This window comes from Eurypyga helias, unplaced genomic scaffold, assembly GCF_000690775.1.
Source record: "Eurypyga helias isolate BGI_N326 unplaced genomic scaffold, ASM69077v1 scaffold17209, whole genome shotgun sequence".
Classification (NCBI taxonomy): domain Eukaryota; kingdom Metazoa; phylum Chordata; class Aves; order Eurypygiformes; family Eurypygidae; genus Eurypyga; species Eurypyga helias.
The window spans coordinates 3,450-31,446 of record NW_010271532.1 but is presented as its reverse complement, the minus strand read 5'-3'; the positions used below and the strand labels follow the sequence as shown (position 1 = coordinate 31,446).

The 27,997-nt window shown below is 43.7% G+C and overlaps 1 protein-coding gene across 1 annotated transcript in view; it reads left to right on the top strand.

Moving 5' to 3' along the window:
• PEX14 (peroxisomal biogenesis factor 14) overlaps positions 1–26,659 on the top strand; it is a gene marked incomplete at its 5' end in the record, with an annotated part of 40,937 nt that extends 14,278 nt beyond the window's left edge. Inside the window, 6 exons of the mRNA XM_010158855.1 lie at positions 9,117–9,239; positions 16,103–16,188; positions 18,659–18,761; positions 20,026–20,123; positions 23,311–23,402; positions 25,728–26,659. Coding sequence (XP_010157157.1) covers positions 9,117–9,239; positions 16,103–16,188; positions 18,659–18,761; positions 20,026–20,123; positions 23,311–23,402; positions 25,728–26,193 — 968 coding nt within the window. The remainder of the gene's footprint in view (positions 1–9,116; positions 9,240–16,102; positions 16,189–18,658; positions 18,762–20,025; positions 20,124–23,310; positions 23,403–25,727) is intronic.
• Positions 26,660–27,997: the final 1,338 nt, after the last annotated feature.

Genomic DNA, 27,997 nt, shown 5'->3' with positions numbered 1-27,997 from the left:
CAGTCTGCTAGGCCAAATCTAATACTGCCCGGATTCAGGCCCGTACCACGGGAAGACCTGGTTCTTTGCTGCAGTAAGGAGATGTTGGGGTTGGAGATATCGGGTTGGCTGCAGATCCTCCAGGTCAGCTCCTTCTACTTCAGTGCCAGGATTCTCGTGACAGGCTGGTTCAGGTTCTTGGAAGTAGAGTTTAAAATTGGAGTTCCGAAGGTAGATCAAAACCATACCTCCTGTATTGTCAGTGTTTCACCTTACCCAAATTTAAGACAACCTCTGGCTTTCTCCTCAGAAACACCCTAAAGATACTGTCACAGACCAAAGAGTAGCCAAAGGCCAATCATTGAGTTACTGTTGCTTAACAAAACACTTTTTTCACATGAAGTAAATGGATCTGAAGCACAAATGTTTTCTGACACTGCTGTTTTTAAAATTTGTGGTGAGTTTTGGTAATGAATTTTTTTCCAAGGTTCTTGAAGTGCTATGTACCAAACTGTTCTACTTTTGGAAATGAACTTACAGAAGAAATTAATGTTCTTTCACCTCTATAGAATGCTCTGTTGCAGTTCCTAATTTAATAGAAAGGAAGTTTTGTAGACCTGCCGCGTACTCTGGGTAAGTTACTTCATTTATGTGGGCAGTGTTTTTCTTTCCAACCTGTCTGTCCTTCACATAGACTGTTGGATGCTTTGGGTCTGACTGCGTACTGCCCTGTTCCTGCCCAGTACCTGGCACAGTACCTGCACGCTGAATACCTTTTGGGGTCTCAGGAGTATTGCAATACAAGTAATGAGGATCAGCATCACCGTGAGACTTGTTTCGCTGCAGGAATAACACAAGCATTTGCAGATCACAGTTTGGGTATGGTTGAAAACTTACCCCTTTGCTGTATCTAAGACTTGTTTTCTCTGAATGCAAAGTCTCGTTTCCAGGGAGGATGTCAGTTGTGGTAACAAATTAAGACAGCATGGTGGCTGTGAGAGTAGCGTCTCATTTTCTGCCCTGTATGTGCTTCTTTTAAACAGGTATCAGAGCCTGGGTTATGTTCTATTCCTGATACGCTGCCTTGGACTTGGCATCCTGGCATAGAGTCTTCAAAGCCTTCAAATGCCAAGTTAGATATTAATTTGAAATCTTTTGAAATACGCAGAGGTTTTTGTTCTCTGTGTAGGGTTCTCACATCATACACTGGAGGAATTGGATGTCCTGTGTTACAACGCTGGCTTCCAGCTTACTCACACGCGTTGTCTCTTTGGCACTAGCGGTGCAGTAGGCAGGTGAACTTTACTGTTGTCTGCTTAAAGAGGCTTTCCATCAGGTGCTGTTCATCTGCTTCTATGATAATAGAAAGGAAAAGCTGAAGGCAAGAGGCCTAAAAGTAAAACCCATAGATGATGGTAAAATAAAATCTCCCCCTGTTTTTAGAAGGAAAGATTTTTATTTATGTGACAGAAAGACTTGTTTCATCTGTCTTTTTTGCTGATTGTGGTCTTTTTAGAATGAAATAGACAGGGCCTTTGGAAGAAGGTACCTAAGACTGACATTTCGCTGTGGTGTTGCATGTGCTTGTTGCGTAGGAATTTCACTGGGCTGGGTGACAAAACTTGTGGTTCTGTAATTCAGGTTACTGAGGACTTCTGGACATGTCTTGTTTGATTTAGAGTCATGTTGCTGTCTGCTCTCTTGCAATTTGAACTTTTGTGAAGCAAAAATTGTGCCTGTTGATTAATGCTGTCTGCTACCTGAAGATTCGTTGTAGATTAATTAAAAAGCGAGGCATCCAAATCCTGTTAAGGCTGTGATAGCGCTACATCTGACAGGGCTTCTGCATTTCTGATTCCTGAGTGCCATTATCCAGCCACTTTGTCCTGCACGTTGTTCCTCATATTCTCCTCTTAGTGCTTTGGCCCCTGAAATATATAGCTTAGTACTGGGAGCTTTGATGTAAGGTATCCCTTCCTTTTTTTTTTCCTGTGTGGAACAGGGATAACATACTTCATATAAGCAAGGAGCTTACTTTACATTAGAAGAGGAAGACCTGACCTCTCTTACTACAAGTGAAACTGTATTTTCCCTTCCTTGAAACTACCAATGAAATACATTTTGCACTGACTTATAATGCTGTGATTTATGCTGTGATATGCTTTGTGATATTACAGTGTCCTTTTGCCTTTGTGTTGGATTTTTTCCCCTCTAATAAATTGTAGTGGGTATGTTGTCGGGGAACGGGGGTATTTACCCAAAATATCCATAGGAGAATGAGGCATTCACAGATTCACAGAATGGTAGGGGTTGGAAATTCTCCTTGCTGTCTGCTGCCTCACAGAAGGAATCCTCTGCATTTTGTTTTCTCTCCCATTAATCTTACTGCAATTTTTTTTTCTCTATCTTTCCTCCTGGTTTTGAAATAGTATTAACAAGGGAGATATTTTTAAATAGAAAACAACTGGAAGGAAACATATTTCTCTCCCTCCTGTGCATACACATAGATTGTTACGCACAAACATGAATGAGTGACCAGAAGCAACTTTTTCGTTTTGCATCTGGAACTTCTCATATATAGAAAACTGAGAAGGAAAGTTGTAGTACTTCCTGTTTTTTCCATTCCAAGACATGCTAAGCAAGACGCTTGCCCTTTCTCATTCAGAGTGAAAATACTTTGATCCAGTTTTCTGAAGACAACACTCATTTCATAAGAATATTTAATCAGTAGAAAATAGGGAGGATTTAGTTTGTTTGTTTAGTATTTAACCAAGTGAATAAGGCAGATTAGGGGAAGGGGGGGACCTGGACCCATAAACAAGGTGATATATAATATTTTTTTTCGTTCTCCTTTTAAATAAATACCGATCAGCTTTATGTTCAGAGACAATAGGAGCCGTTGGCTTAAATTTGCAGTTTACTGTATTTATGGCTGTAATATCAAGGTGCTGCCGTCGTAATTTCATGCCCCAATGAGAAGAGCAAGGTCGAAGCAAATGCTTCCATCGGCATCTGCTAACACACTAACTCATAAACAAGGCCCGGCTGGATCAGGTGGCACGGAATAATACAGGCTAATGAAATACAGCACAGCTTTCCATTACTGTTAGTTTTTACAGTGTCGTCATTACGTGTAATTTATGTTTAAAAAATTCAATTTTATACAAGGCTCTGGGAAATAGGGGTCTGCAGGTCACCCGACGACTTTTAACAGCTCTGAGAGTCCTTATTGCACTCTACTGTTCCAACAAAATGTTAATAATAAATAAAAAAAAAATCCTCTTTTACTTTTTCTCTGGTTTGCATATCTTGCTCTGTCTTTTTAATTACAAGTGGCTAAGGAGAGTTTGGGGCTCTGGATGATGTCAGGAGTTGTCCCCTTCACTGATGCTCCCAGAGGGGGGTTACTATCTGCTTGCTTTTCTTTTGTCTGTCTATCAATCACCTGGGGTCCTGTAAATGGAGTAAACACAGCTGAGGAGAGGGAGATACTTAACAACCTCTCTCCCAAACCCTCACCCTCTGACATTGCCCTCCTCTCCTCCATTACACTTCATTTTATTATAGACTCCAAAAAGCTCGGCCAGGAAGAGAAACTGCTGCCCGCTTTATTTATTTATTTATATGTGTTATACCCAAATACTTCTTATTTTAACCTCTTCCTCCCCAGTGGGCTCACTGTAACTCTTAGCATTGTACTGCCAGTCAGGTTTTCCTTATTTCAGGGCTGTGTAACTGAGGTTGGAGCAGCTTTATCACTTCTGATTGCTGCTTAGTCACCCTGATGGGTTAAAGTATATAATGTTTCTTAAAGATTGCAGTTGCATAATTAACAGTCTCGACGATGAATAAAGCTGCAAGAAGCCAAAGCCCTTTCAGTAACTTTTCAAATTACTTTTCTTTCTGCATTTTTTGGCCTGACGGTTGAGACCAGTCCTTTTCCCTTTGACGTTTGGGTTCCTTTACACAGAGTTCGAGCTGGAAGTGCAGCAGCAGGATGTTAATATTCAAAATCAGTGGCTTAATGTACATGAAGGGTAAAAAAATCAGCGATGTTGCTGAGACCTTGGGTTTGGTTAAAAAGTTGGGTTGGGCTCAGCCTTGTGAATGCCCCGTAAACCAAGATGTGGGAGGGAAAATGGATCCGGAGACCGTGCATTTTTGACCCTTCTGAAATGTGTTCAGCTAAGCCCAAAGTAGGGTATGGGGCAAACATTTGGTAAAAGACTCACCCAGCACGGCATGTAACCGTCTGAACAGGTGGGATCATTAGTCTGGATCAGATCCCAGAAGGTTTTTATGACGATTCTCTGAAAATGTGGCCATGTTCTTTCTGAGCAGAGTTGACTCAGTGGCTTCCAGGAACAGGAGTGTCATCGTTTCGGGGTGGCTACCAGCAGGTCTTCCTTTTAGTCATATGATACCGTGCACTGACTGCGGGGAGTCAGACCGTTGTGGTACCTAAACAAGTTGTCCAGTTCTAATTTATTTTCTTCTTAGTAGAAACTGTGTGCATGTGTGAGGAAAACAACAACATATGCCACCCCCTGCCTGCAGAAGGGTAGGTGTGATGCCTGCTCCCGGGTGGTGTGTCAGAGTGGCAATAAAGCTGGCTTTGGAACCCCAGAAAAGGAATTGAATTCTTTCCACCACCCTTCCCTATTATGGCAGAATTCTTGACTTTTCCTAACCAGAAATTTTCTCCCTAAAACTAATGTTGCCTTCAGGTTGTGAAAATCTTGCATGAATTAGTGGGTTGAGCAGTGCAAAGAGTATAATGAAGAAAAATATGCTCGGTGGATGGGGTGGGAAAAGGGTTGTCACTGAAATGTCAGAGCCTGTGTTGGAGAAGAAGAAAAAACTTAGTAGCTCATGTAGTTAAGCTCATGCAAAGGTTTTGCATTGCAATTATTGCTACTGTGTTTCACCCAGAAAATAGAGAAGAATGGATTTATGGTAAAACAATGAATTGGGACTCACATCTCCCGAGTTTTATTTTCCAGCTGTCAGAGGTTTGGTTTTGACCTTGGCACACTTCTCATGTGTGTACGTCTCACTTCTTCCTCACCTGTAAAACATGGATAACGGTACTGCTCTACTTCAGTGCGTCCTAAGAGGAATGGTATTTTGCTGTTCTTGAGGTCCATATATTAAATAGTAGTTGATATTATAAAAAGGCCTAAATAGATAGTTGGGTTTTAAAAGTTCTTGGGCAAAGGAGCTTTTTATACAGTATCCAAGGTGCAGACACCAAGAGATGTTTGTGACAACCCGTTTTATTCTCCGAGTTGCTCTGATTGTGTTTCACTACATTTTACAGAGGCTGAGTGATCCCTGAAAATTGAGTGGCAGCAGGGACAGTCACAAAAGAGGGTCAGCAAGGACCTTTGAGTGCAAAACAGCCATGGGTGCTGGATTATTCAAATCACCACCCCGAGGCTTGAAAAGGAAACCTTAAGGCTTTGTGAAAATTATGACTAATTCTTTGCAATGGCTGTGGTGCCGTAGAGGAACGAAATGGATGGTTGGGGGAAGGGAATAGGTTTGCATTCTGTAGGGCTATGAAGACAGTTTCCTTGCATCCTTCTCCTCAGCTCAGTCCTTGCTCAGTACCCTCTGCGGTTAGATTATTCCTTGCAGATAGCAATCAACTGGAAGGAAGTGTGTGTCTAATTTGCATGAGATTATTTAAAACAAAAAAAAAGGTCTGCATTAGTCAGGGTGATGGTAAACAACGCAAAGAGATGCCTTTTATAATATAGCCGTGCCTCAGCTTTCAAAGCCAAATATAATTCACTTACAATTGGCAGTTTCCTTTATTGTTCCTTTTAACCTTTTGCATTCTGCATGGTCTTGATCTTGCTGAAACCTCAGAAGAACTAGATGTTTGTTTTCCAAAGTGTTGAGAAAGTGGATTTAGAGCAATTCTTCTGTTAAACTGAGGTGATTTTCTTGACATCCTTATTTTAGAGATATATTGGACACAAAGCTCCAGTTTTTGTGGCACTGTTTTTGCATCTAAGGGAAGCGATATTATTTTTGGGTTACCAACTTCCTGATAGATTAGAGCAATGAATGGACCAAGAAGACTTTTATTATATAATGCAGTGATAGAAAAACTGTGATAAAATAAAGCAAAGGGAGATATTAGAACAAATGACACTTTGATCTGGTTTAGAAATGCCCATTTTTCTGTGTAATTAATATATTGAATATTTTGGGGCACGGAAAACTCCTACTGTGTGCATACACGCGTGTAGGTGGTGAGTCTGAATCCAATTCACTCCAAAGGGAATTTTGATGAGTTTGTTGTAATTGCTTGAGGACAGCCTTAAAATATCTTGGATGTTTTTGTTAGTGTGTGTGAGAAATGACAACTGTGAGACAGGTATGTTTCTGAATCCACGGATAACTAGTTGCAGTGCAGACTTACTCCATATATATGCTTAAGGAGTCAACTCCAGGAGAGTATTCCTTTGAAATTTGGAGGCCAAGATGGCAGGGCCTTAAAAACATCTTGGTCAGATGAATGAAGAGGAGGTGTTTCCAGGTGATGGCACACCCGGTCTTCTCCTCTGATAATTAAGAAGGGATGTAGTTGTGCTGTTCTTTTGTAGAATTCCACTAGTACCATGAACAAGACCACTCACAAGACAGCAGGAGAGTCCAGGGAAGTAATAACGATTCCGACTGGCATTACTTTGCACAGGATTCAAACCTGGAATTCAAATGTGAAACCATTCTGTCATTCACATCAGCTTTTTCTTCCCAGTACAGCAGGGTTTTAATGGCAACAGTGATGCTTGGGTGTCCGTAGTTGGCAAGAGCAGAATAATCCTAGAAGTGCATTTTGCCTGCAAAAGCTTTTAGGTTTTTCACTCCAACAGGATGAGAATGGAAGGGGCGGTGTGGTTAGGAAACAATAAGCATTGTTTCCTGCGTTTTTTGGAGAATGAAGTAATGATCCTCCATAACTTCCGTACATTTCAAAGAGTTAAATATTATCAGATTTGCTATCTTTGCATGGAATTGGAACAAAATTCCCTATTCTAGCGGGAGCCACATTTGCAGCCAGCCGCTAATGTTGTATCCATCTTTATGAAATTCCATAGTTGCTAGTGATCAGCAGTGTTGGCATCTGTTTATGCTTTCTCCTACGCTGGAGAGTTAGGAGCTGGTTAACACAGTTTCTTTCTGATTAGGACTTTGCTTTTTAACATGGATTAGACACCATAAATACTGCTTTTGTGACTAGAACAGTAGGCTGAGCTGTGTTCATGCGCCTCCTGTTACTCTCGCTGCAAGTCTTGTTCCGTACCGTTAACGTGTGGGTTTGGTTCCTTCTGCTTGAGGCATGCATCACATACAGGGAAAGGGGTGATTTTGTCAGATTGCAGAACCAGAGGTCAGGAACTTCAGGTTTCTGACGCTGTTTTGGACACTGGCAGTATTCTGCTACGTTGGAGATATCGCCTGGCTTCGCTGTGCATCAGTATCTGTGCCATAGAGTAGATACAGCTCACAGGAACGCACGGTATCTCACATACTCACCGGAATGAGGAAAAGGTCTGTTAATAGTCAAAAGCCTGGATACCAGCAGCGCTGTGTTAGCGCTTTATGATGTTAAATAACAGCTCTGAGACAGACTTGTGTGTTTATTCCTGGCAGTGTTGTTTGCGCTACAGATTATTCTGTCTAGACCCCCAGTATGCAGTGAAGTTTAGGATCCTGAAAGAATTTCTCGAACCTTGGGTAATATGCCCAGAAGCCTGGCCATTGTCTGTATTGTATCTCCCTGTAATGTTAAAGAGCCAAGGGTTTTAGAGGATTAAGTTCAGGAATTTCACCTACTAGCAGTACTTCAGGGATCTCGAGTGAAAGTGATAGAAATTATTCACCCATTTTTCTCCCAGCGCTGTCACAGTCATCCCATTTTCCTCACTGTGCTCAGTCCCTGTGATAACTGCATGAGAATCAAGTGGTTTGTCTCTTCTCTTTTAAATCTCTTTCCTTAAATCTGTATTCTCACTTCCGACCTCTCTGAATGCGTTTGCATACACGCTGCATGTGCAGTAAAAGGTCCTGAATCACTTCGCACGTTCCTCGTAGCAGGAGCACTGGCTCTCTGTCCACATCTGTGCAGGAGGAGAACATAATGACGGATACAGAGCTGTCCAGGCCCCACGTCATGCTTGCCATCTGAGTACTAAATTCGTTTTCTGGAGGATGTTTTCTCCTGTTGGAAAAAATAATCCAGCTGTGCTTCCTTCTTCACAGATGCTGGTCATCGTGAATCCTTTAGATGCTTTTCTTTTCCCCCTCGTTGGCCAAATCCTTTCCATATGTTGTGGCCAATTACAGATGGTCATCCTGGTATTTCCTGATGGCAGGAGCGACTGCACCAACATGTACCATGTGTGCAGAGTTACTACAGCTCTGCGTGAAATAAAAACCAGGCTGCCCTAGGGCAATCTAATCATGCAGCAATAGGCCGGGGCAATGCTAAGCTGAAAGTTTGGGCTTGGCCTTGTTTTGATCTGTTTTGTTATAGTTTTATTTCCTCCTTACATTCTGTGTCCCATTCATACTAATCACAGTCAGTCCTGATTTTTTCTTTTTATTTCTGCATTTGTCATAAAATAAAGCAAATTATTCCCGTCTTCGGAAACGATCTAGACTAATTAGTCGTCTAACCCAATAATTAGTTTTTTGTTTCCCTGTCTGTTTTCATGCATTATTGTTAGTTTTTTCCCCTCTTTTTTTTTTTTACACCATTACAGATTAAAATGAGCCACATTTGCAGTTGATGGTATCTTTTTTTCGCGGGAAGAATGGAGAATTGCAATAGAAAGCTACTTCAAAAGCAGCAATAAACTCAAGGATAAATTAAGGAAATTGAATGAGCCACATTTGGAAGCAGCGTTGAGGCTAATATTCTGTCGCTTAAGGTTAAATTGCAACAGAGAAAGAGAGAGGGAGACATTCCAGTGAATTCAAAATTGGGGAGGCATTACTGCTCAAGTCAGTGCCAAAATTCTTTGCAGCTTGAAAGGGTTCTGCCTGGCTTGAGAATTTAATTATGCGTGCATCAAGTGGGTAAAGGTGCTAAACTGATTTCATTTCCTCTGCTCCCCCAGGCCTGACAGATGAAGAAGTTGACCTGGCTTTCCAGCAGTCGGGCACCAGCACGGATGAGCCCCAGTCCCCAGGTCCTTCCACGCCGCTGCTGCCAACTCCACCCCCTCACCCGGTGGTGTATAGTAAGTAACACTTTGAAAAACATCTGGCCCTGTTACTTTCCACAGTGATTTCTGCAGCAATTTCACAGATTTCTGCACCAGATCCTAGATTTCAGTTCAACTAATGCCACACTTTTTGTCAGGATCGGACACCAAATGTTACTTGGAATGCACTTCATAGTTGTTGATGCCTGTGACAGGATATTACATGAGGAAAATGAGATACAAACGATCATCATGTACAAACAAACATCATACGTACTAGCCTGTGACACCTCTTGACCTCGAGGTGTATAGTCAATTCAAATTAGATTCTGACCCACTATAAGGACTTGAAAAAAGCATTTAGTCAACGTAGGACTTAGTCTTCCCTTCTAAAACTTAAGGCCATGCTTCCCTTCATCAGTAGTTTTTCCTAATATTTAGATCACTAATATGTGATAGAAATGATAGATTTTTGGATAGAAGGTACTCTAAAAGTGCAACAATAATACATATTTCGTTATTGCAACAGTGGACTTTGTTGAATGAACAGTGGAGCATCATCGCAAAGTTTTGTATTTTAGTTAGAGGTCTTATTTTCTGAACTAGTCAGGCAACCAATCAGTTCATAGAATCATAGAATTTCTCGAGTTGGAAGAGACCCATAACGGCCACTGAATCCAACTCTCTGCTCCTCTCAGGACTACCTAAAACTAAACAATATGACTAAAATCATCATCCAGATGCTCCTTGGACTCTGACAGTCAATGCCTTGAACAGTTACTTGAAAGAGGTGCTTTTTCAGCATGAACAGCAAGCGGGAATATAAGGTCTGTGACTTCCTGTGTGTGAGTTTGAGGTCTGGCCCAGTGGACCCCCAGTATGAATGAGTTTTGAGTGCTGTCAGGTTACAAATAATAATGAACAGTTAATAAGGATCCTTAATTTTAACAAGCTTTCTCTCCTCAATCTTACATAATCTGAGGGGTGACAGCAGAAATTCCGTTTAGGCCGTGTGGATATGATTGTATGATTTTGTGTACAAAATACACTCTCAAAGAATTTTTAAAGTCCCAGCATAATCTGTGTAGGCTCAAAATTTACATATAGATTTGCATTTTAAAACAAACCTCACAAAAAAGTATCTAAGCTCCAAACAATAAAACCGAAAGTGCACACCATTAAAAATCCATCAAAAGAAGCTGTTCAGCTCACATGTGTGTCTGGCAGTTTGAAAAGCACTTCACTTACCTGCCAAGTATTAAGAATAGGATTTTGATCCTGCTCCTAAACAGGTCTAGGTCAGATATTGACCGATGTAACAATACACTTAGGGCTGTGTGTATTTGTTTATGGCATAGTTTTACAACTGCTAGAGACAATCCTAGACTTGATTTCTGTGGTTTTAAATACTCTGTTTGGCACAGTTTGGGAAGAAAAACATTTGTGATGGAGTTGGGCTTGGAACTGGGTGATTTTTGACTGTTTTATTGGGTGTGCCGGTGAACTCCAGGACTGAATTCTGCCTCCTGGGCAGAACAGTACACCTGTCTGCTGTACTTCACAGGAAAAGCAAAATCCGCTCTCATGCTGAAGAAACAGTGCCATTATCCCTCTTAGTGCTGTCCATTGCTCATTCAGCTACCTCTTATTCCAACCCAGTACTGGAAGAGTTATTCTTCCCTTATTTTATAGTGTTCCACTAATATGGGTAGGGCAGGAAAGAAGTATGCAATTCTGACAGGAAAACATTGGCATCATTATTAACCCTTGCAGCTTTAAAATGGTTTGGTTTTTTTTCCTTTTATTATTTTGGCTTTTCTTAAAGCACCAGCTCCCAATTTCTTCTTTCTTACGTAGTTTATAAACTAATATTTAAACATTGAAGTGTTCCCAATCACAGCTCCAAAGAGAAGTGTGAAAGTATCATTCTGTAACGCTGAAAACCCAAAAGTGAATAAAACACCATCAAAGTAAAGCTTCTGCAGGGGTTGTAATTGCAAACTGGTGCTCTAGCTGATTGGTGCTTTTTAAATAATTGGAGCCAAAAGCTTTTGCCTGTGAGCCAGTCTTTTTTAGCAACCCCCAGAATCGGGGAAATGGTCACAATAGGTTAATTAGGTGTTGTTCCCCCCATCTCTCCCATTCTTTGTAGACCTTTTATTTAAGCTTAACTTCTAAATGGATGTATAAAAAGAAGAAATAGCTAAATATACATGGTATTGGTTTGACCAAAATAATTATTTTCCTTAGGTGTCATCTGTGCCCCATTCTAGTCGTTGGCTGCTGTAGTTCTGGTGGTGTTAGCGGTGGATCCATCTTTGTGTCTTCCTCTTAAGTGCTTCCGTTGGTATCAGAGCTGCAGAAAGCGTATGTGAATTTCTCTGGAGCTGATGGATGAGGCCGTGCAGTTGCTCAGCCATCTTTTTAATGGTGCCTTGTTTGCTGTAGGTTATTTCATCAGTTGGATGCTAATCCTATAATGAATATTTCTGAATTGGTCCAAATCTGCTCCAGGACAGTTGTTTCTGTGGTAGTTTACAAAGTCAATTTATCTTTCACAGCTTTGTCAGGGGTTGTCATGTACAGAGAAAGATAGATACGACTTCTTCTCTCTATCTGTTATGCTTATCTTCTTCAGAGCATTCATGACACTGGTGTTGGAATGCTGCAGGCTTTGAAGTTCACAGGTGTATCTGAAGGACTGATGAGATAGGTAGACTGCTGAATCTGTAAGTTGACTCATTGATGGGGGCAACCCATACTGGAGAAGCTTGTACTGGAAAAGCTTCCGGGCGATGCTTGCCTTCCCCAGAGAAGACATCTGAGTTTCTTGTGAAGCAGCATCTGATCTGCTGGAGTTTAGGTCTTGAAGACTGTGAACCACTTTGCGTTTGATGTTTTTGATGCTTTTTAATTTTTATTGAGTAGTTTTGACACCTCTACACAAAATCACAAAACTAGAGAGAGAGAGTTACCCCCCACAGAGCAAAAAGGAGGAACAGTCGCGGAGGGTACAGTGCTGAAAAGCAGTGGCTAGTGTCTTAGGAAACCGCGTATCTCTCTGTCCCCCCTCCCCACAACGTGTTGCCGCTTCGTGTTTAAAAATGACATTTTTATGTCATTGGTTACGAGTAATGATTCGTAAATGACTGTGGGTTACAAGTGCTGAAGTTCAGGATGGCTTCAGAACCGTCTCAGGACTTTATTCAGCAGAAGTGGAGCCGACAAAGGAGTTGGTGATCTTGCCAGTAACTCCAGTTTAAGATACTCACTCTTGAGAGTCAGGGCAATAAATCCCATGCACACCTGATTTTCCTTGCTGGATCACCTGCTGTTGTCAACTCAGTCTGTTCTAATTTTTAAAGTTGCAGGAAATAACTCAAACCACTTAAATACTTCCTTTTGTACAAATTGAATTGCTGGTGGAGGTATTACTTCGTGTTCCAATGTTTTGTTGGAAATAGCTGTCACCTATGTAAGTACTTTCTTTAAAAGTTAACGAGAAAGCAGCGTATTTGTGAGCCTTCGGGCTCGCATAGTTCTTGTATGCTGAGCTCTCCAGGGTTTGCTTTAAGACAAGCAATAATAACTTTTAGGAGGAAGAGACAAGAATTAAGTTTCTAGACATTGTATTTTAGCTCAAGACCATCTCTACTATTTCTCCTCCTGTTCTGGAGGATTAATTCCTTCCCTCCAGTTTGTACTTTTGCCAAGAGGTGTCAAAACGGCTTTAAAAAAAAAAAAAGCTTAAAAAAAGCTTGAATTTGATTAATATAGAGAAACAAGACTTTGCCTGACTGATAATAAAACTGATAAATGACATTTGAATTACTTGTAGCAGTAATTTATTACATAAAATATCTTTTATTTGACATGCGATTAGTTGCTGGAAGCATCACTCAATCTGACTAGTTTAAACATGCTCTAAAATGAACCCCCAGTAAAAAACCAGGGCTGTCTGCTGTTGGCGTTATGAAATACACTAATCCAGCAGTGAGGACAAAAATCTGACTTTAAATATTTAAATGATTAATTGGGTTTATATTTTTTTTTTACCTTTCTAACCCCTGTAATTACAAGCAAACTGGGGGGAGTTTCTGAGCTAGGTGTGCAAAGCTGCATGCTTATCATCCAGGTATTGTCTGTGTTCTTCCCCGTGGTATTTATGGCCTCCATTTCGGGGGTTTTGGAAAGATTTTACACCTGCTTAAAAGTCACCTCCAGTGACTGGTTTTTCTCGCCATTTGGATCTTCTTCTCCCACCCCTGTGTCTTCATTATGTGGAAGGCTGTAGAACACAGACTGTTTTCTCTTACTGTTAAAAAGAGTAACTAGAATACAAACCCTTTTTTTCTCCCAACTCGTTTCCATGGGTTCACTGTTTACTCTTGAAAAATCACCTCTTGCAGCCTTGGTTTCTACAGTTTTAAATGTGGATACCAGTGAGGCTGACCTTACTTGGATGCACAGGGCCTAATTAATTGATGTCAGGAAAGTTAATTCTGAGATGAATGGGGATCTTAAAAATAGTGTTTACTCTGGAAGTGCAATTTACAGTTGCTGCTGTGAAAATGAAATACGCTTAGGGAAAACACAGGGCTGGGGAAGATGTCTGGGCCCCTTCCATGTGCCTTTTGAGGGTCTCTTACGTAGAACGGTTGGTTACTTCCCCAGTGCCTACGCTGGAGAGTAACTGGGCTATTAGTGCTGTTTCAGTTTCTCTGGGTTTTATCCCAATTCTACAAGTCGGGAAGTTGAGGATATGCAGAGAAGTTGCTGTGAGCACTGAGGTTACAACTGAGAAACTTCTACCCCTCTCTCCGCCCGCCTTTTGGATTAAGTATTGCAGAGCGAGAGGCAGAGGGACCGTGGGTTTTAGGCAGGACTGTGACATTCTTCGTAACACCGTAAAGCTGCGGTGGTCAGTGCAGAGCCTTTACTGCGTCCCTCACTCACTCGCTTTTCCTCTCCACCCCCCTCACTTTTTTTTTGCCACAAGACAGAATTATTTCACACATCTCTAAAACGAGTAAAATGGCATTTCAGCTTCTTGTCTTTATAGACTCTCTGAACTTTAGGAAAGATCATTCTGGTCCCTTTTCATTAATAATGAAAACCAGGGGCAATAAAATGTTCTTAGCTCAAGCATTACAGGAACGGAGAGGGAGAAGTGAGGTGAAGGGGCAAAGCAGACAGGGTCTTACAGGTGTCTCCTTTCTCCTCAGAGGTCACCGCAGCTGGGAGGAGGTAGGTAGGGACAGCCCGGCAAGGACTGCCATGGACAGGGCACAGTTGGACCCACAGAGCTTCTGAGATTAATTAACCCTTTGCAATAGGCAGTTCAGCCTGGAACGAGTTGCGTTATCACAGAAGGATATTTTTAGTCAGATGTTCATGGCAGGGAACTGGACAACCGTGGGATTTCAGGTTCCATCAACGACAGTGGGAGCAGAATAAGAAGGGGAAGGTGGGATGGATGACTGGGGTTTGCAGCAAGATTAGCCAGAGATCATTTTAAATCCTGACATGTACACAGCCAGTTACTGCAGCTTAGCTGACGCGTGTTAACTCATTAAGTTTAAAAGTTACGATAATTTGATCGTGTGCCTAAGATCCAAAACTGCAACTGCAGCAACCCAAAATACTGCTGGTGACACTGGTTCGACAGAGCTGCTTCAATTTGTTCAGATTTCTAGCCAGTGGATAATTTGAGGAGCTGTGTCCTAAAATGTAACAAGAAGCTGTGAGTGACAGTGTTTGGGTTAGTGCCTTTCTGTAGAGCCTGAGGGCTGGGATTAGTGATAACTCTTGCAACGAAATGCCTGTAGGAGCTCTCAGCAACAGGAAAAATGACAGTAGGTGAGCAAAGCAGAAAGGAGACACGCTTCCAGCCATTTCAGCCAGTTAAGCCTCCCCTTGAAAGCCTAAATTGAAATCTGGGAGAACAGAATGCGTTTCTGAGACACCGTAGGTCGCATCTAGATTTGGATGTGTCTGTTTGGAGAATGTACGCCGGCCTCCACCTCATCAGTTCTGCCCACATCCTGCCACTGAACTTCAGGAAAGATCACTCTGCATCCTCTTTATTATTAAAGAAAACCGGGGGCAGTACAAGATTCGTTAAGGGAACTGCGAGGGAGGCGAAGGGATAAAGCTGGTGGAAAACTACAGGTGTCTTCTGATTCTGCTCGGAGGAGCAGAGCACACTGTATCTTTGCTTTGCTCTGTGGAGTCTCTAAGCCTCTGTGCAGAACGGTGTGTTAAATAATCTCAAGCTTTTATCTACTTCTTTACCTCTCTCTGTAGATACTTAATTGCGTATTTTCTCTCTGCTGTTTATGCGTGCTTTGGTCCCTGTTCGTAATTCAGGCTTGAAAAATGCTGGATCCTTCTTTATTGCAGTGGTCTGTAATTGCTGACAGAATGTTCATAAACCCATCTATTGCCCTCATTTCTCTTCTTTCTCAAAACACTTCTTTCTTCTTTCCTGCACTCTTCTGGGTCTCTGGATCTGTCCCCATTTTCAAAAATTCTGATAGTGAAGAACATTGGTAATCAAGTAATGAGTTAACCTCAGCTAGCACTGACTAAAGAGTGGGCAAAACAGTTGGATGGAACCTTTTAAATTGCTGCTGTGATTCGTCTCCCTTTGACACCTTGCGCCAGGCCACTGTCACTGCGTGGTCTGGGCAGATGGTTCAGTGTCCTAGGGCCAGAAGCCTGCACACTGTACTTGAGGGACTGCCGACATCTTAATGCCCCCTGCTCGGTAAATCCGGGCCTGCAAAGAAACAGCAGAACTGACATTATTCCTTGCTCTTGTCTCTGATAAAATGGGTGTATGAAAATGTTGTCACCTGCACTTCTGACTCCGATTATTTCTTGATTTTGGCCTGTAGGTCCACCTGGCTCCAGATGGCGAGATTATGGGGCTTTGGCTATCATAATGGCAGGGATTGCCTTTGGATTCCACCAGCTCTACAAGGTAATAGCTCCCTCACAACTCTTAACACCAGACTCTGAGAGAATGATGTGATGCTGCTTGTGTCCAGATGATCGTGTTGGCTCCAAGTTGGTGAAGCATCTCTGTTCCTACCGGCACTGCCATCGGTATATTTGAGAAATGTAGGCACTTCACATGAAAAGGCAGAATCAAGTGGCGGCAAGCAAACAAAACTAGTTTTTAGCAGTGGATCTCAAACTGCTAGAAACAAGGTCATTTTTGTCATGTAGATATATATCTTGGAATTTTTTCAAGGTGGGGAAACTGAGCACAGTTCAGTAAAGGGATTTTCCCACCACTGGCCAGAAGACATTATGGTCATAGCCCCAGTCGAAGGATTTGTCCTGCACCGTGGGTAGGAAAGAATCTTCTTTGATGGATCAGAACGATGAAAAGAAGGTGCTAATTTCCAGGAGCTGCCATACATCCTGTAGTTCCCCTTCACTGTGCTTAGAATAAGGTGGAGCAAGCGTGTGTCTGCTTGTGTGTTGTAGAGAAAGCAGCCTCTTATTTCTTGTGCAACATTTCTCCCATTTAATATCTTCTTTCACTTTGGATTCGCTTTCCAGCAGTGTGATAAGTGACATTAGATAATGTCTTTGTAAACAATCGTATTCTGTGGCTACATAGAAAAGACATAAGTGGTTGAGGTCAACACAGCAGAGTGTAAAGAGCTTTGCTTCTGTAGAAGTTGTGGTTTATTTTTGAAAAAGGGACAGAGATGAAGACTTAATGAGACATTAATGGTTTTCATGTTTCTTTGTTCTTTAATTAACAATTACTGCCTTGCTTAGTAAAACCTATTTTACAAATAAAGGTGTTGGCTTTCTAGTTTAAAACTATTTTTCTTATCCTGTCCTATCATTAGTTTTCTGGGTCTCAGGTTAAGAGAGAGAGGCCAGATTAAGCTACATGTTCCAACTATACATGTAAAGTTACATGACTCAAGAGAATGGCTTTTGACTGAGATACATTGTCCCAGTGTTTTTATATTAAAGTAGTGATGCCAACCTTGCTGATCTTTTCACTCTTGCAAAGAACGGGGCTGATAAGTGTCCAGAGAGATGTCAAGACAACGCTGCTGGGCCTTGCAGACCTGAACACATTGCTGTTACTAAATGACAAATATCTAACACATATTGATGGTTTACATAAATTTTGGGGCATAGTGTCACTGATGCTGTAGATATATCCTACTGCTGTATTCTTTGTTTACAGATCTTGCTCTGCTGTTTATCCAGACCTCAGAAGGCATTGTGTGCTTAGCAGAGACCCATATTCTTTTATAGGAGTAAGGCTTCTTTGGAAACGGTTGATGAATTCCCTCTACCCTTCATGGGATTTTGAGGGAGTTTGCAAATAGGGATTTTTGGATAGGATAAAGCATAGTTGTCCATTCTGTGAAGATGAAGAGAGAACTGTTCATGAAAGTCATCCAATGCTCTTTGCATTTCAGAATGTCTGAGTGTAAACATGTATGTACCTGTGCTTTGTGACAGTAAGAGCTGTGTACAGCGACACGAGAATCTTAAACCTGTACTACGAAGTGTAAAAGAAGGTTGTCCCACATGTCTCAGTTTGGATACTCAGTCTGTTTCAGAAACCATCCTGTATGTATGCCTCAATAGTGGGTGTATGTGCATCAAAAGCCAGATGAAAAAGAAGTGATAGGCAGTATCAGGGCTGTTTTCACATCCCAGGCATCCTTCCCTCACATTCTTTTCATCTGCCATACTGTGCTTGGATGGGCCCTTGTTAAAGTGCATATTCAGTTCATAGGAGCAGCGCTGCAGCAGGATCTGTCATAGCTAGAGTTGTGGCCTTTTAGGTCCAGTGGATGTTCTGCAAGGGCAGAACGAGCTAGATTTCATGGCTGTGTACAGTGTCCCTGAGCTGCCTCCCATCCCGTAGTAGCTTGGTTCTTGCTTCCTTCAGCCCTTTGTTCTGTTCCCTGTGCTCCAGTTCTCTGCGACTCATAACCCTTCCCCTGCCAAGGTTCAGAAGGTTTTATAATACCTCTCTTTCCCCAGCTTGTGCTTCCTCTGGCCTTTCCTGGGTCTTTCTCCTCCTCTTCCCACTTCTCACCCTGTGGATGTAGCTCAGATGTTGCAACAGTTCGGTGTGTTCTCATTCAAGAGCATAAGATCTGAAACTGTACTCTCTATTTGGTGGATGTTTCTCTGGACTGAGTCCTGTCCCAGGAAACCTTAAATGGAGTTGGGAACTGGTTTTCAGCACCCCCAAAAGTGTAACCCCAAACCTCTGTCTTCTCTTCTGCAACTTGATTAAATGCCTACAGTAGAGGGAATTTCTTCTCTCAGCCAGGCGTGTGGATAAATGATCACTGGCGCTGTGATAAAGGCTGAGGTTTGGGTGGTGGGCTTTGAGGGTGTTTCAGAAAGACCACTTTGCATATCCCCTTTTCTTAAAAAAGTTTCTCTATTCCATGCAGAAATACCTGCTTCCTCTCATCATGGGAGGCAAAGAAGACAGGAAACAACTTCAGAGGATCGAGTCAAACATTTCTGAGATGAGTGGCAGTGTGACACAGACAGGTAAAGATTAATGACTCCATCAATTCACCCCTCAAAGCCTTTCTCCCTGTACCCTCCATTCTGCCAAGACCCCCACCCTTTTCTTTCCCTCCATCTCCACTTCATGTGGTGACTTCATTTATCTGCTCTGAGAATCTGTTCACATTTGCAAATGAAGCCGCCGTCATTTCGGTTTAATTTGAAATTGCTTGTTTACTGTCGGCGCGGCCTCAATTAATTATGTTTTTACGGAAAGGCTCCCAACCTCAGAATATTAATAAGGGGAATAAAATGACAGCCTTTCGGAGGGCTGTAAAGTTCATTTTTAATTTCTGCTTCTCTGATGTTTTCAGGGGCTTTTTTTTGGTGTTTTCCCCCCACCTTCCATCTGAAAATCCGAGGAAGGGTCAGGAGAGTCTGTAATTACTGTGCCTCCCTGACCTTAGCCACCTTCTCTGTTATTGACTCTATAGGGTGTCTCTTCATTACCCGATGCCCTAATGATGGTCTGGATTAGCTGTTACCTGTCAGACCAATAGAGTTTTTAATTTTATTTTATTTTATCAGCTTGTTTACTGCTTGCAAGCTTTGGATAAAGTACCAGGTAGAAAAAGTTCTCCTACAGCTGGAGGTGGAGTCCAGAAGTTCTTCAGTGTGTTCTGGGGTGTAGGAGGGGGATACAGGGTGTTCTCTTGAAACAAAAGGGGAAAAGCGCGGAGTATATTCAGTTGGTGGGATGGAAGAAAGTATGATTTTCAGCAGTAAGTTTGTTAAAGATGTTGGGGTTGAAGGAGCTGGTGGGTTGAGAGTGGGAGGATGCAAATTATCCTTTTTAGTGGAGGGTGAGAAGAAAAACATCTTTCATTTCTTGTGATACCCTAAGGTCAGTCCTGAGACCAGCCTCTTCCCAGATTGGAGCTAGCCCCGGTGTTTGCCTGTGTGAGGCCCAAGGTAGATAAATGATGCAAACATTGTGTAAGTTCAGGGAGATGTACAAATCATAAACCAATATAATTAGAAGGGAGAGGTTTTGGACGGATATACTGTGGGCTATAGACATCTATACAATGGAAAGATAAACTAGAAATACTGGAGGTTAGATGCAGTGCAGGTAGATTACCCGTAGTGCAGATAAATCATATGGATTAAAGTGAGCGGGCGGGCGTAGATAAATTAAATATAGTCGGAATAGAGGCATCTTTGTAGCTAGACAGCAGGAAGGACGCGTGAGTGCGTATACGTGCATGTATCTCAGTTTAACACACTCCTGCCTTCTCCCTCATAGTGACTCAGTTACAGACAACTTTAGCAGCTGTCCAGGAACTGCTAATCCAGCAGCAACAGAAAATCCAGGAGCTCACCCAAGAGCTGGCTGCTTCTAAGGTATCTGCTTCCAACTCTTCACCTTTAGAACACCACCATCCTTGGAGCACGCATGGCTTCTTCTGTGGGCACTGGGAAAGCACCTTCTTAGCTTCACAGTCCAGCCTTCCGCTCTGCCATAGCCCCAGCCAGTTTCTCTGCATCTGACTACTCCGTGGTCTGTCTGGTAAAGCACTGGACATTAATTGGGTACTCAGTGAAACATGACTGACTTCTGGGAGGGCTTTGTGTGCAGCACGTGTGTCTGAGGCCTCAGACCTGTTCTCAGCTCTGTACCTTCTGCGTTGCATTTGAGATGAAATAACTGTGCTGTTAGTCCACCGACCAAAAGAGGTGAAGACCAGTTGTGCAAAGGTTTTGTTGGTGTGTAATCCATAATTTTACATGTTTATATTTCTCCTGTACCCTTGTACATTGTCAAAACAGGGACTTGATCCTGTTCAGCCAGGCGTACACCTGAAGTGCTGTATCTAAGTCACAATTCAGATCCACGGCCGGACATCCTTACTGTTTGGTTTCTTGTTTCAATGATTTCGGTCATCTCGGTGTAACAGGTGTCCGCATCACAACCACATTAGTGATGCAGTGACCTGTTCCCCTTGACTCCAGACTTGACCCTGGCGATAAACCCATCAGTTCTGAGTCGTTTGTGTTGTTACTTGTGTAACTGCAAGTTACTTTTGGTTACTTTTAACCAAAATTGATTTTCTTTTTGGTGATGAGAATTAGTGCTTTTCATCTCCAAAGTATTTTGCAGCCATTCCCCTAAGCATTCTGTCAGCCAGCAAGTGTTGGTAACGTGAGGTGGGATGGATTTGAAGCAGTCACATGGAGATGAAGTTTTCCTTTCACTTACAGATTTGTGATTATTCAGGGCTCAGTCATCTTGCAGTATTCTGTGTAGAGAGATTCTTCTTTTTACTGTGGAATCCCCTAGGCAGTGCTTACAGCCTTTTACCTGTAGCACTGACAGTTGTCTTCTCCCCTGACCTCTCCTTGAATGTTGTACAAACCCTTTGATGGTGTGTGACTGGTGCGCCACAGCTGACTGTGTGGGGTGTGCGCTGTACGGTAGGAATCCCTCAGTGGCACAGCTGTAAACCCGACCATGAAAGCCAGTTTATGGTCACAATACTCTACTGCAATTTTCCTTGGGAACTGTGGCCTGACAGTGGCCTGGAGCCAGTCCGGAAATTGGAAAACTGTTTTCAGGTCTTAAGTGTTAAGATTAAGACCACATGTTGAGCTTTAAGAAGGAAAAAGGGCATAAGAGTCTTGGTGGTTTAGAGAGTCTTGAAGAAGTTTTTCCTCCCCCCTCTCTACCCCCTGCACTGAAATGGTAGCACACATTGTTATGATATCAAAACCTCATGTGTACAAAGAAAAACTTGGGCAACCCCACAAACCAAAGAATAAAAGCTGTGTTTTCTCAGCTGTAATGTAAGTTTTTATATCTGCTTTTCAAACTCCTACTGGCATGCTGTAAAAAATTAAAAAGAGGGACTTTAAGTAATTAAAAAACCTACATAAAAATTCAAGGCTTGAATTTTCTACAACTGTTTTTTAAAGAGACTGGCTAAAAAGCCCCAGATGTCAGATTTTATTTCTAAATCCTAGGCATCTGGCACCATATGTGTTTTGGAAATCTGAGTCCTTTGCAGGCCAGTGAGTGGAAATCACTCCCTTGTTAATGTGCTGCTGCAGCTTTCAAGGTCTTGGAGAGCCAGAACAGTGGCTCCTGGATTCTTGCTGTCTGAGGGCTGGGAGTGTGAATCCCAAGGGAACGCATCTGTGTATATCACAGCTACTACAGGCTGAGCCTCTCCCAGCTCGCTGGGTTCAGAGCCCAGAAGTCGCTGGCTGTGAAGGTGTTCACGGTTACTCAGCACTAGCTGAAGTCTCTTTAAAGCAGGAACAACCAGTTCTGGCTACATCTAGTAGGAACTGCTGAGGAAGAGTTTTGTGTTGTTCCAGACCTGGCTTCTCTTGTCAGGGGATTTATTAGGAGTATCTCTGGAGCGATGCTTACAAATGGGTTCATTCCTAATGGCTTTTAGCAGGAATTACTATGGGAAGTGCTAGACAGGAGTGTTCTTTGATCCCATACTCAGCCCATCGCTGCAGGAGTTGCTGGAATGATAGAATGGGGTAACCATAGGCCGTGATCTGTCTTTCAGAACATTCCTCCCATTTCTCAAGTTCCCAAAAGAGTTGAAAGACGGATCGCCAGAAGTATTATCTGCAGCGTGTTCTCCTCAGTTGTCACCTTTCTCTAATTTCTGCCTGGCACCGCAGTTCTGATGCAGTGCTGACAGCAGCTGTACCAAGCTTCCATAAGTTACTTATCATCTTTCCCCACCAAACTGCATTCATTGCCTTGGAAGTACCCAAGAGACAGTGCCTGGTCCAGCTGCTCCCAGGAGGCACAGTCCGGTGACTCAAGCATAGCTCTGATTCCGCACATCTTGTAGCAAAAACTTTGGCAGCTCTGAAGCAGCAGTTTATCAGCCCACCTCTGAACACCACAGAGTGCAGATAATCGATTCTTTATTTCATCATTTAGGAGAAACGAACTGATGGTTTAGAATAGTTGTTGGTATGTAACATATCAATCTGTTGCCTCAGCTAAGTGGAGTCACGGGAAAGGACCCGATTCAGTGCCCCTCCCACTGCCTTTCAGGATCCCAGTTCTAGTTCTTCTCTAGAAATTACTCTTGAGGTCAGTGTCACATTATTTAGTTAATGTCTTTGTGTATTGTTCTCTGTCTGATATGTTGGGGGAAAACATCCTATGTAGACCTAGCTTTGTCTGAATTCTCCCAAGTGCTGGCCTCCTCCAAATCGAAAAAGGAAGGTCCCCTCGATAGGCTTCAGCAAGGGTTGTGCATGGTGTGCTGGAGACGAGACTAATTAGTTCCCCAAACAGAAGCAAATACTTGAGTAGTCTAAGCATCTTGAGATATTCATTATTTCTGATCATCCTGGGGACCCGTTCAGGTCCTTCTTTATTGTGGAATTTGTTTTGCTCAGATCTGAGAGATTTTAAATGGTAGAGCTTATGTATGTTATCCCCAGGGCTCGAGATGCCCAGCTGAGAGGAGAGGGAGGGTAACATAGAAAAAAGTGACATTTGTGAACTATCTCCCAGGTCATAATTGATCTTTATGTCTTCTTTTTCATGTTCTAGACCACAACTTCCACCAACTGGATTCTGGAGTCGCAGAATATTAATGAATTGAAATCTGAGATCTACTCGTTAAAAGGACTTCTCCTGAACCGGTATGGATGGAGTATGTGAGCAGATCATTGTGTGGGCAAAGGGTTGTTTCCTGGGATTCTCTCAGTCATGGAAAGGCATTTCCAGCAGGAAGTAGCTCTGTGTCCTCTGACTGCTATTTTAATAACACCGCTTTGCACTCCACTATCACTTCCTATTTGCAGGTCTCAAAATGCTTTTCAAACTTGCCTTAAATCACAGAGCGCTTTGGGTAATTAATAAGATTTTTCCTTTTTGTTTACAATTGAGGAATTTTCTGCCATTCACCAGGGCCAGGATCCTTCTCACCTGGTCTGAGGTATTGAGCACATCTGCACCCGCGTTCTGTTACAGAGAGAGTCACACGGGGAACGGTTCAGCTGACCTGTCCCTGGTTAGGGCATAACCAGGATGAAAAGAACCTCAGGCAGAGCCTGTTCTCTCGATCCGCTCGCTCAGGCATAGACATCTTTAGTGTAGTAGGTGTCTGAAACGCGGTGCCCCTGGGACAGTCATTAGAACAGGGATCAGATCCCAGTTTTTCAGGAAACTCTTCTTTCCCCAAGTACATTACTTAGGAGTTTATCTACCTTTTCAGTTATTGATCCTTTCAGTGACAGAACTCCCTTGCCTCCTTCTACATGTAACTGAGTCTTCTCAAGTCATCTGTTTCCTAAGAGATGGACTTCAGAGGTCACTCTGAGATTGGACTAGACACGTTCTGGATCTCAGCTTTTCAGAAGCCTGAGAAGTGTATTGGTCCTTTTAAATGCTCGTTATGCCTCCCATTCTTCCAGGAGTCACAGCAGAAAGCTTTGAAGGATTGAGGACACATACCGAGTTACTGTCTGTTAAGTTGGGTCATACTAGCAGCACTGTTGAGGAGGGAGCATTAGTTAACGACACGTCTTCTGCAATGGGAGAGTTGCAGCTGGGGAATATGTGCTTTTTCGAAAAAAAGAAAGCTTTTTGGGGGGATGTTTTTTAACAAAAAGGCAAATGGTTCTGCAGTGAGGAGGCAGCAGCAGCACCGGAGCCAAGAAGGTCTCCAGGTCGCACCTGCTGATTGCATTTATGCTGCTGGTTGAATACTGCAGATATTAGTTCATTGCTCTTAGGAGAGATGGAGGTTAGATCAGCGGAGTTCTTCAGTGGCTGGTGGTGGCAGCAGGAAGAGGGAGGTGAGAGCAAGTGCTCTTCCTAGTCCAGCCTAAGAAAGTGCAACCTGCTGTGTTTGAGCACTTGCTGTGGGAGAGCGGCCAGCTTTCGCCTGCTCTGGTCTTGGCTGTGGCACTGCCCAGCTTATCTGAGGGGCATGAGAACTCCCTGCCACCCAGCATCCTGGATACGGGAGGAGTGCTAGATCAGACGTGCTTTCTGAGAGCAAGTGCTCTTCCTAGTCCACCCTAAGAAAGTGCAACCTGCTGTGTCTGAGCACTCGCTGTGGGAGAGCGGCCAGCTTTCACCTGCTCTGGTCTTGGCTGTGGTGCTGCCCAGCTTATCTGAGGGGCAGGAGAACTCCCTGCCACCCGGCATCCTGGATACGGGGGAGTGCTCGATCAGATGTGCTTTTTTTGCTTTGCTCTTCACGACGGATAACTTCCTGAGGGCAGGAGTGCTCCCCACTGCACTTCTGTCTGTCCCGTTTGGTACGTAGAGTCTCCTGTTAGGGCTGGGCATTAGCCTGCCACTGTCAAGTCCTTAAAGCCCCCCTGGACCAGACTCGACAGACCAGCCAGCTTTCTCAGCGGGGGCAAGCTGGTAACAACTCCGTTCAGGTCGGAGAGGCTGAACCAGTTTGTGGCAGCCAGGACCTGGCCCAAACATGTACAGTGCACGCTGGGACGAGGAGATAGGCTCTGGGTTGTAAGAAGCCAGCACGCAATAGCTGTCTATCACAGTGGGGGCGAGAGCCAGGTGGTGAAATTCCTTGGCTCAGGCACAAGGACCTGGTGTGTCTGACTTCTTGCTTCAGTGGGAATTTTCTGTACCAATTAGTTCGTGATTGTTTTATGAAGGGACGCTCGTGACTTTCCACGGGCAGCTCTCCCGAGGGCTAGCTCGCTCTGTGAGATTGGCCAAACCGGCTCATTTTGGTACTTCCGATTGCCCGTCTGATGCTTTCCCAGCATGCAGGCTGCGTTACTGGGTGCTTGTGAGGCGCTTTGAGATTCTGGTTGAAGAAATGAAGTGGCCTGGGTTTTGTTCATGTGTGACAAAGGAGACTGGCAGTTTCAGTCCTGCTTTGCATGAGTCCCCCAGTGCAAATACCACTCTCTCTAATGATAAACCCTCGGTGTTTTTAATAAAAGCCCCTTTCTCTCCTTTTCTTCCCCTTTTCCCCCAAGGAGGCAGTTTCCTCCCTCCCCTTCGGCTCCTAAGATCCCGTCATGGCAGATCCCAGTGAAGCCAAGCTCACCCTCCAACCCTGTCGTTGCCAACCATAATAGCAGCAGTGACATCTCACCCGTCAGCAACGAGTCAACCACCTCATCGCCAGTGAAGGAGAACCACAGCCCGGAGGGTTCCAAGGTCAGCTGCCATCTGCTGAGCACGGAGGAGGGGAACAAGGCAGTGATTGACGTCAAGAGCCAAGTGCGGATGGAGGTGCAGGGTGAGGAGGAGAAAAGGGAAAACAAAAGGAATGAAGAGGAGGAAGAGGACGATGAGGATGATGATGTTAGCCACGTGGATGAGGAGGAATGTCTGGGTGTCCAGACTGAGGACCGGCGAGGTGGGGATGGTCAGATTAATGAGCAAGTGGAAAAGCTACGAAGACCCGAGGGGGCCAGCAACGAGAACGAGATTGACTAAGGTGCCCTGGCTGCTGCTGCTGCTGCTGTACATCATCCCCAGCCTCCTGCACTGTTCCCGGTGCCTCTCCCGTTTTGTGGAGAGAAGTGCCACCATCCCCTCCAGTGATTCTCCCATGACTGACCTTGAGTAGGGTCGTGATTGCCCAGTGAACCAGGTGGGCCCTGTTTCACCACAGGGCTTTGCAGTGTTGCAGTGGCTTCTTCTCCCCCCCTAGGCCCACCTTCTCCCCGTGAGCTGGGGTCACTGCCTAGGCTGGAAGACTGATTGCCTTACCGTGCACCACAGCTACAGAATAAGTCCTCTTAGAAAAACACTCTCCTCAAACAGTCGGCCTCTTCGCTGCATCCCAGCGTCCTTCTGTCCAGTTTCAGAAACCAATCTGCCCTGAGCGCTTTGATTTTACAAGCCTTTAATCCCCACATAAGGCCTAAACCAGTTCTCTGTTTCCCAAAATAACCCTGTTGTATTTCTCAAACTACCTGATATTCCGTTGCCAAAAAAAGAACGTTTTAACCCTGAATTCCTCACCAGATCTCAGTCTTGGCTCTTCCAAGCCTTAAGTCAAGCCTCAAATTCCCGAAACCACCCATTCTCAAACTACCTGATATTCCGTTGCCAAAAAAAGAACGTTTTAACCCTGAATTCCTCACCAGATCTCAGTCTTGGCTCTTCCAAGCCTTAAGTCAAGCCTCAAATTCCCGAAACCACCCAGCATCTAAAAACACTAAATTTCTGTGGGGTCCAAAGAACACTATTTCCACCCCACATGCTCCACTCACGTCAGAGTGACCTCTTGCTAGGGACCAAGTCCAGGTTTCACGGCCACACGCAGATCCCGGGAGCAGGTGGCTTTGTTACTCATGGCTCCCCAGCAGAAGGCAGCTTTGAAAGAAGTTGACCCCACTCACCCCAGTTATCACCCTTCCTCTTCCAAAGACAAGGAGCTCACATCGGTTTTTGACATCTAACTTTATTTATAGCAGCCCTGAATGAATGAATGAGTGAGGTGATATCAGATGCTGAAATAGTTGGTTAATTCTGAATCTTTGCAACGGTTCTTAGCCTGGTTTTCTCCCTAAACGAGGAAAAAAACCGTCTTAAATGATCAGCTGAGACCTGCACCTACCCCATGCCGGGCACCTGCTTCCGCAAAGCAGTCTTCACAGAGGAGAGCACAGCTCCAGCTCTGAGGTACACCACTGGCCCTTCTTGCCCAGTCCAGCCTTTTTTTGCCCCACTGGGGCCACACACAAATTAAATGAGTGAATTTTGAAACCTCTCATTTGCAGCATTGTGTTCTCAGCTGGTAAAATGGTGGTGTCCAATTATATTATTCACTGCATCAGAGCCTCTTAGCAGAGCAATTATTGTAACAACTGAGTCTCACTGTCCTCACCAAGCAAGTGTGCTCGTCTGTGTGACCATGTATAGATCTCAGATATAAAATACGATTGTATATAATTGTAATAAATATGAGTTACCACTGTTTAACGCCAGGCTGTCACTGGATTACTGTGGCTCTTATTTTGGGGAGAAATACGCATTCGAGGGTGGTTAAGGGCGGGAAAAGGGACTGTAACAGAAATTCAGCCCTTAACAAGATGTTTTCTAAGGACATTTATGGTTGATTTTCTGGCTGTCTAGAGGATGGAGGCAGTTCAGTATGGATAGCTCCAACGACCCTGCAGCGTTCCCGCCGCAGAGGGTGAGATGGATTACGCTGGGGTGAGTGAAAGGCAGCCGTCCCGGCTCCCAGCAGCAGGCTCGGCGGGTCCCGCTCCTTCCCACCCCCGGCCGCAGG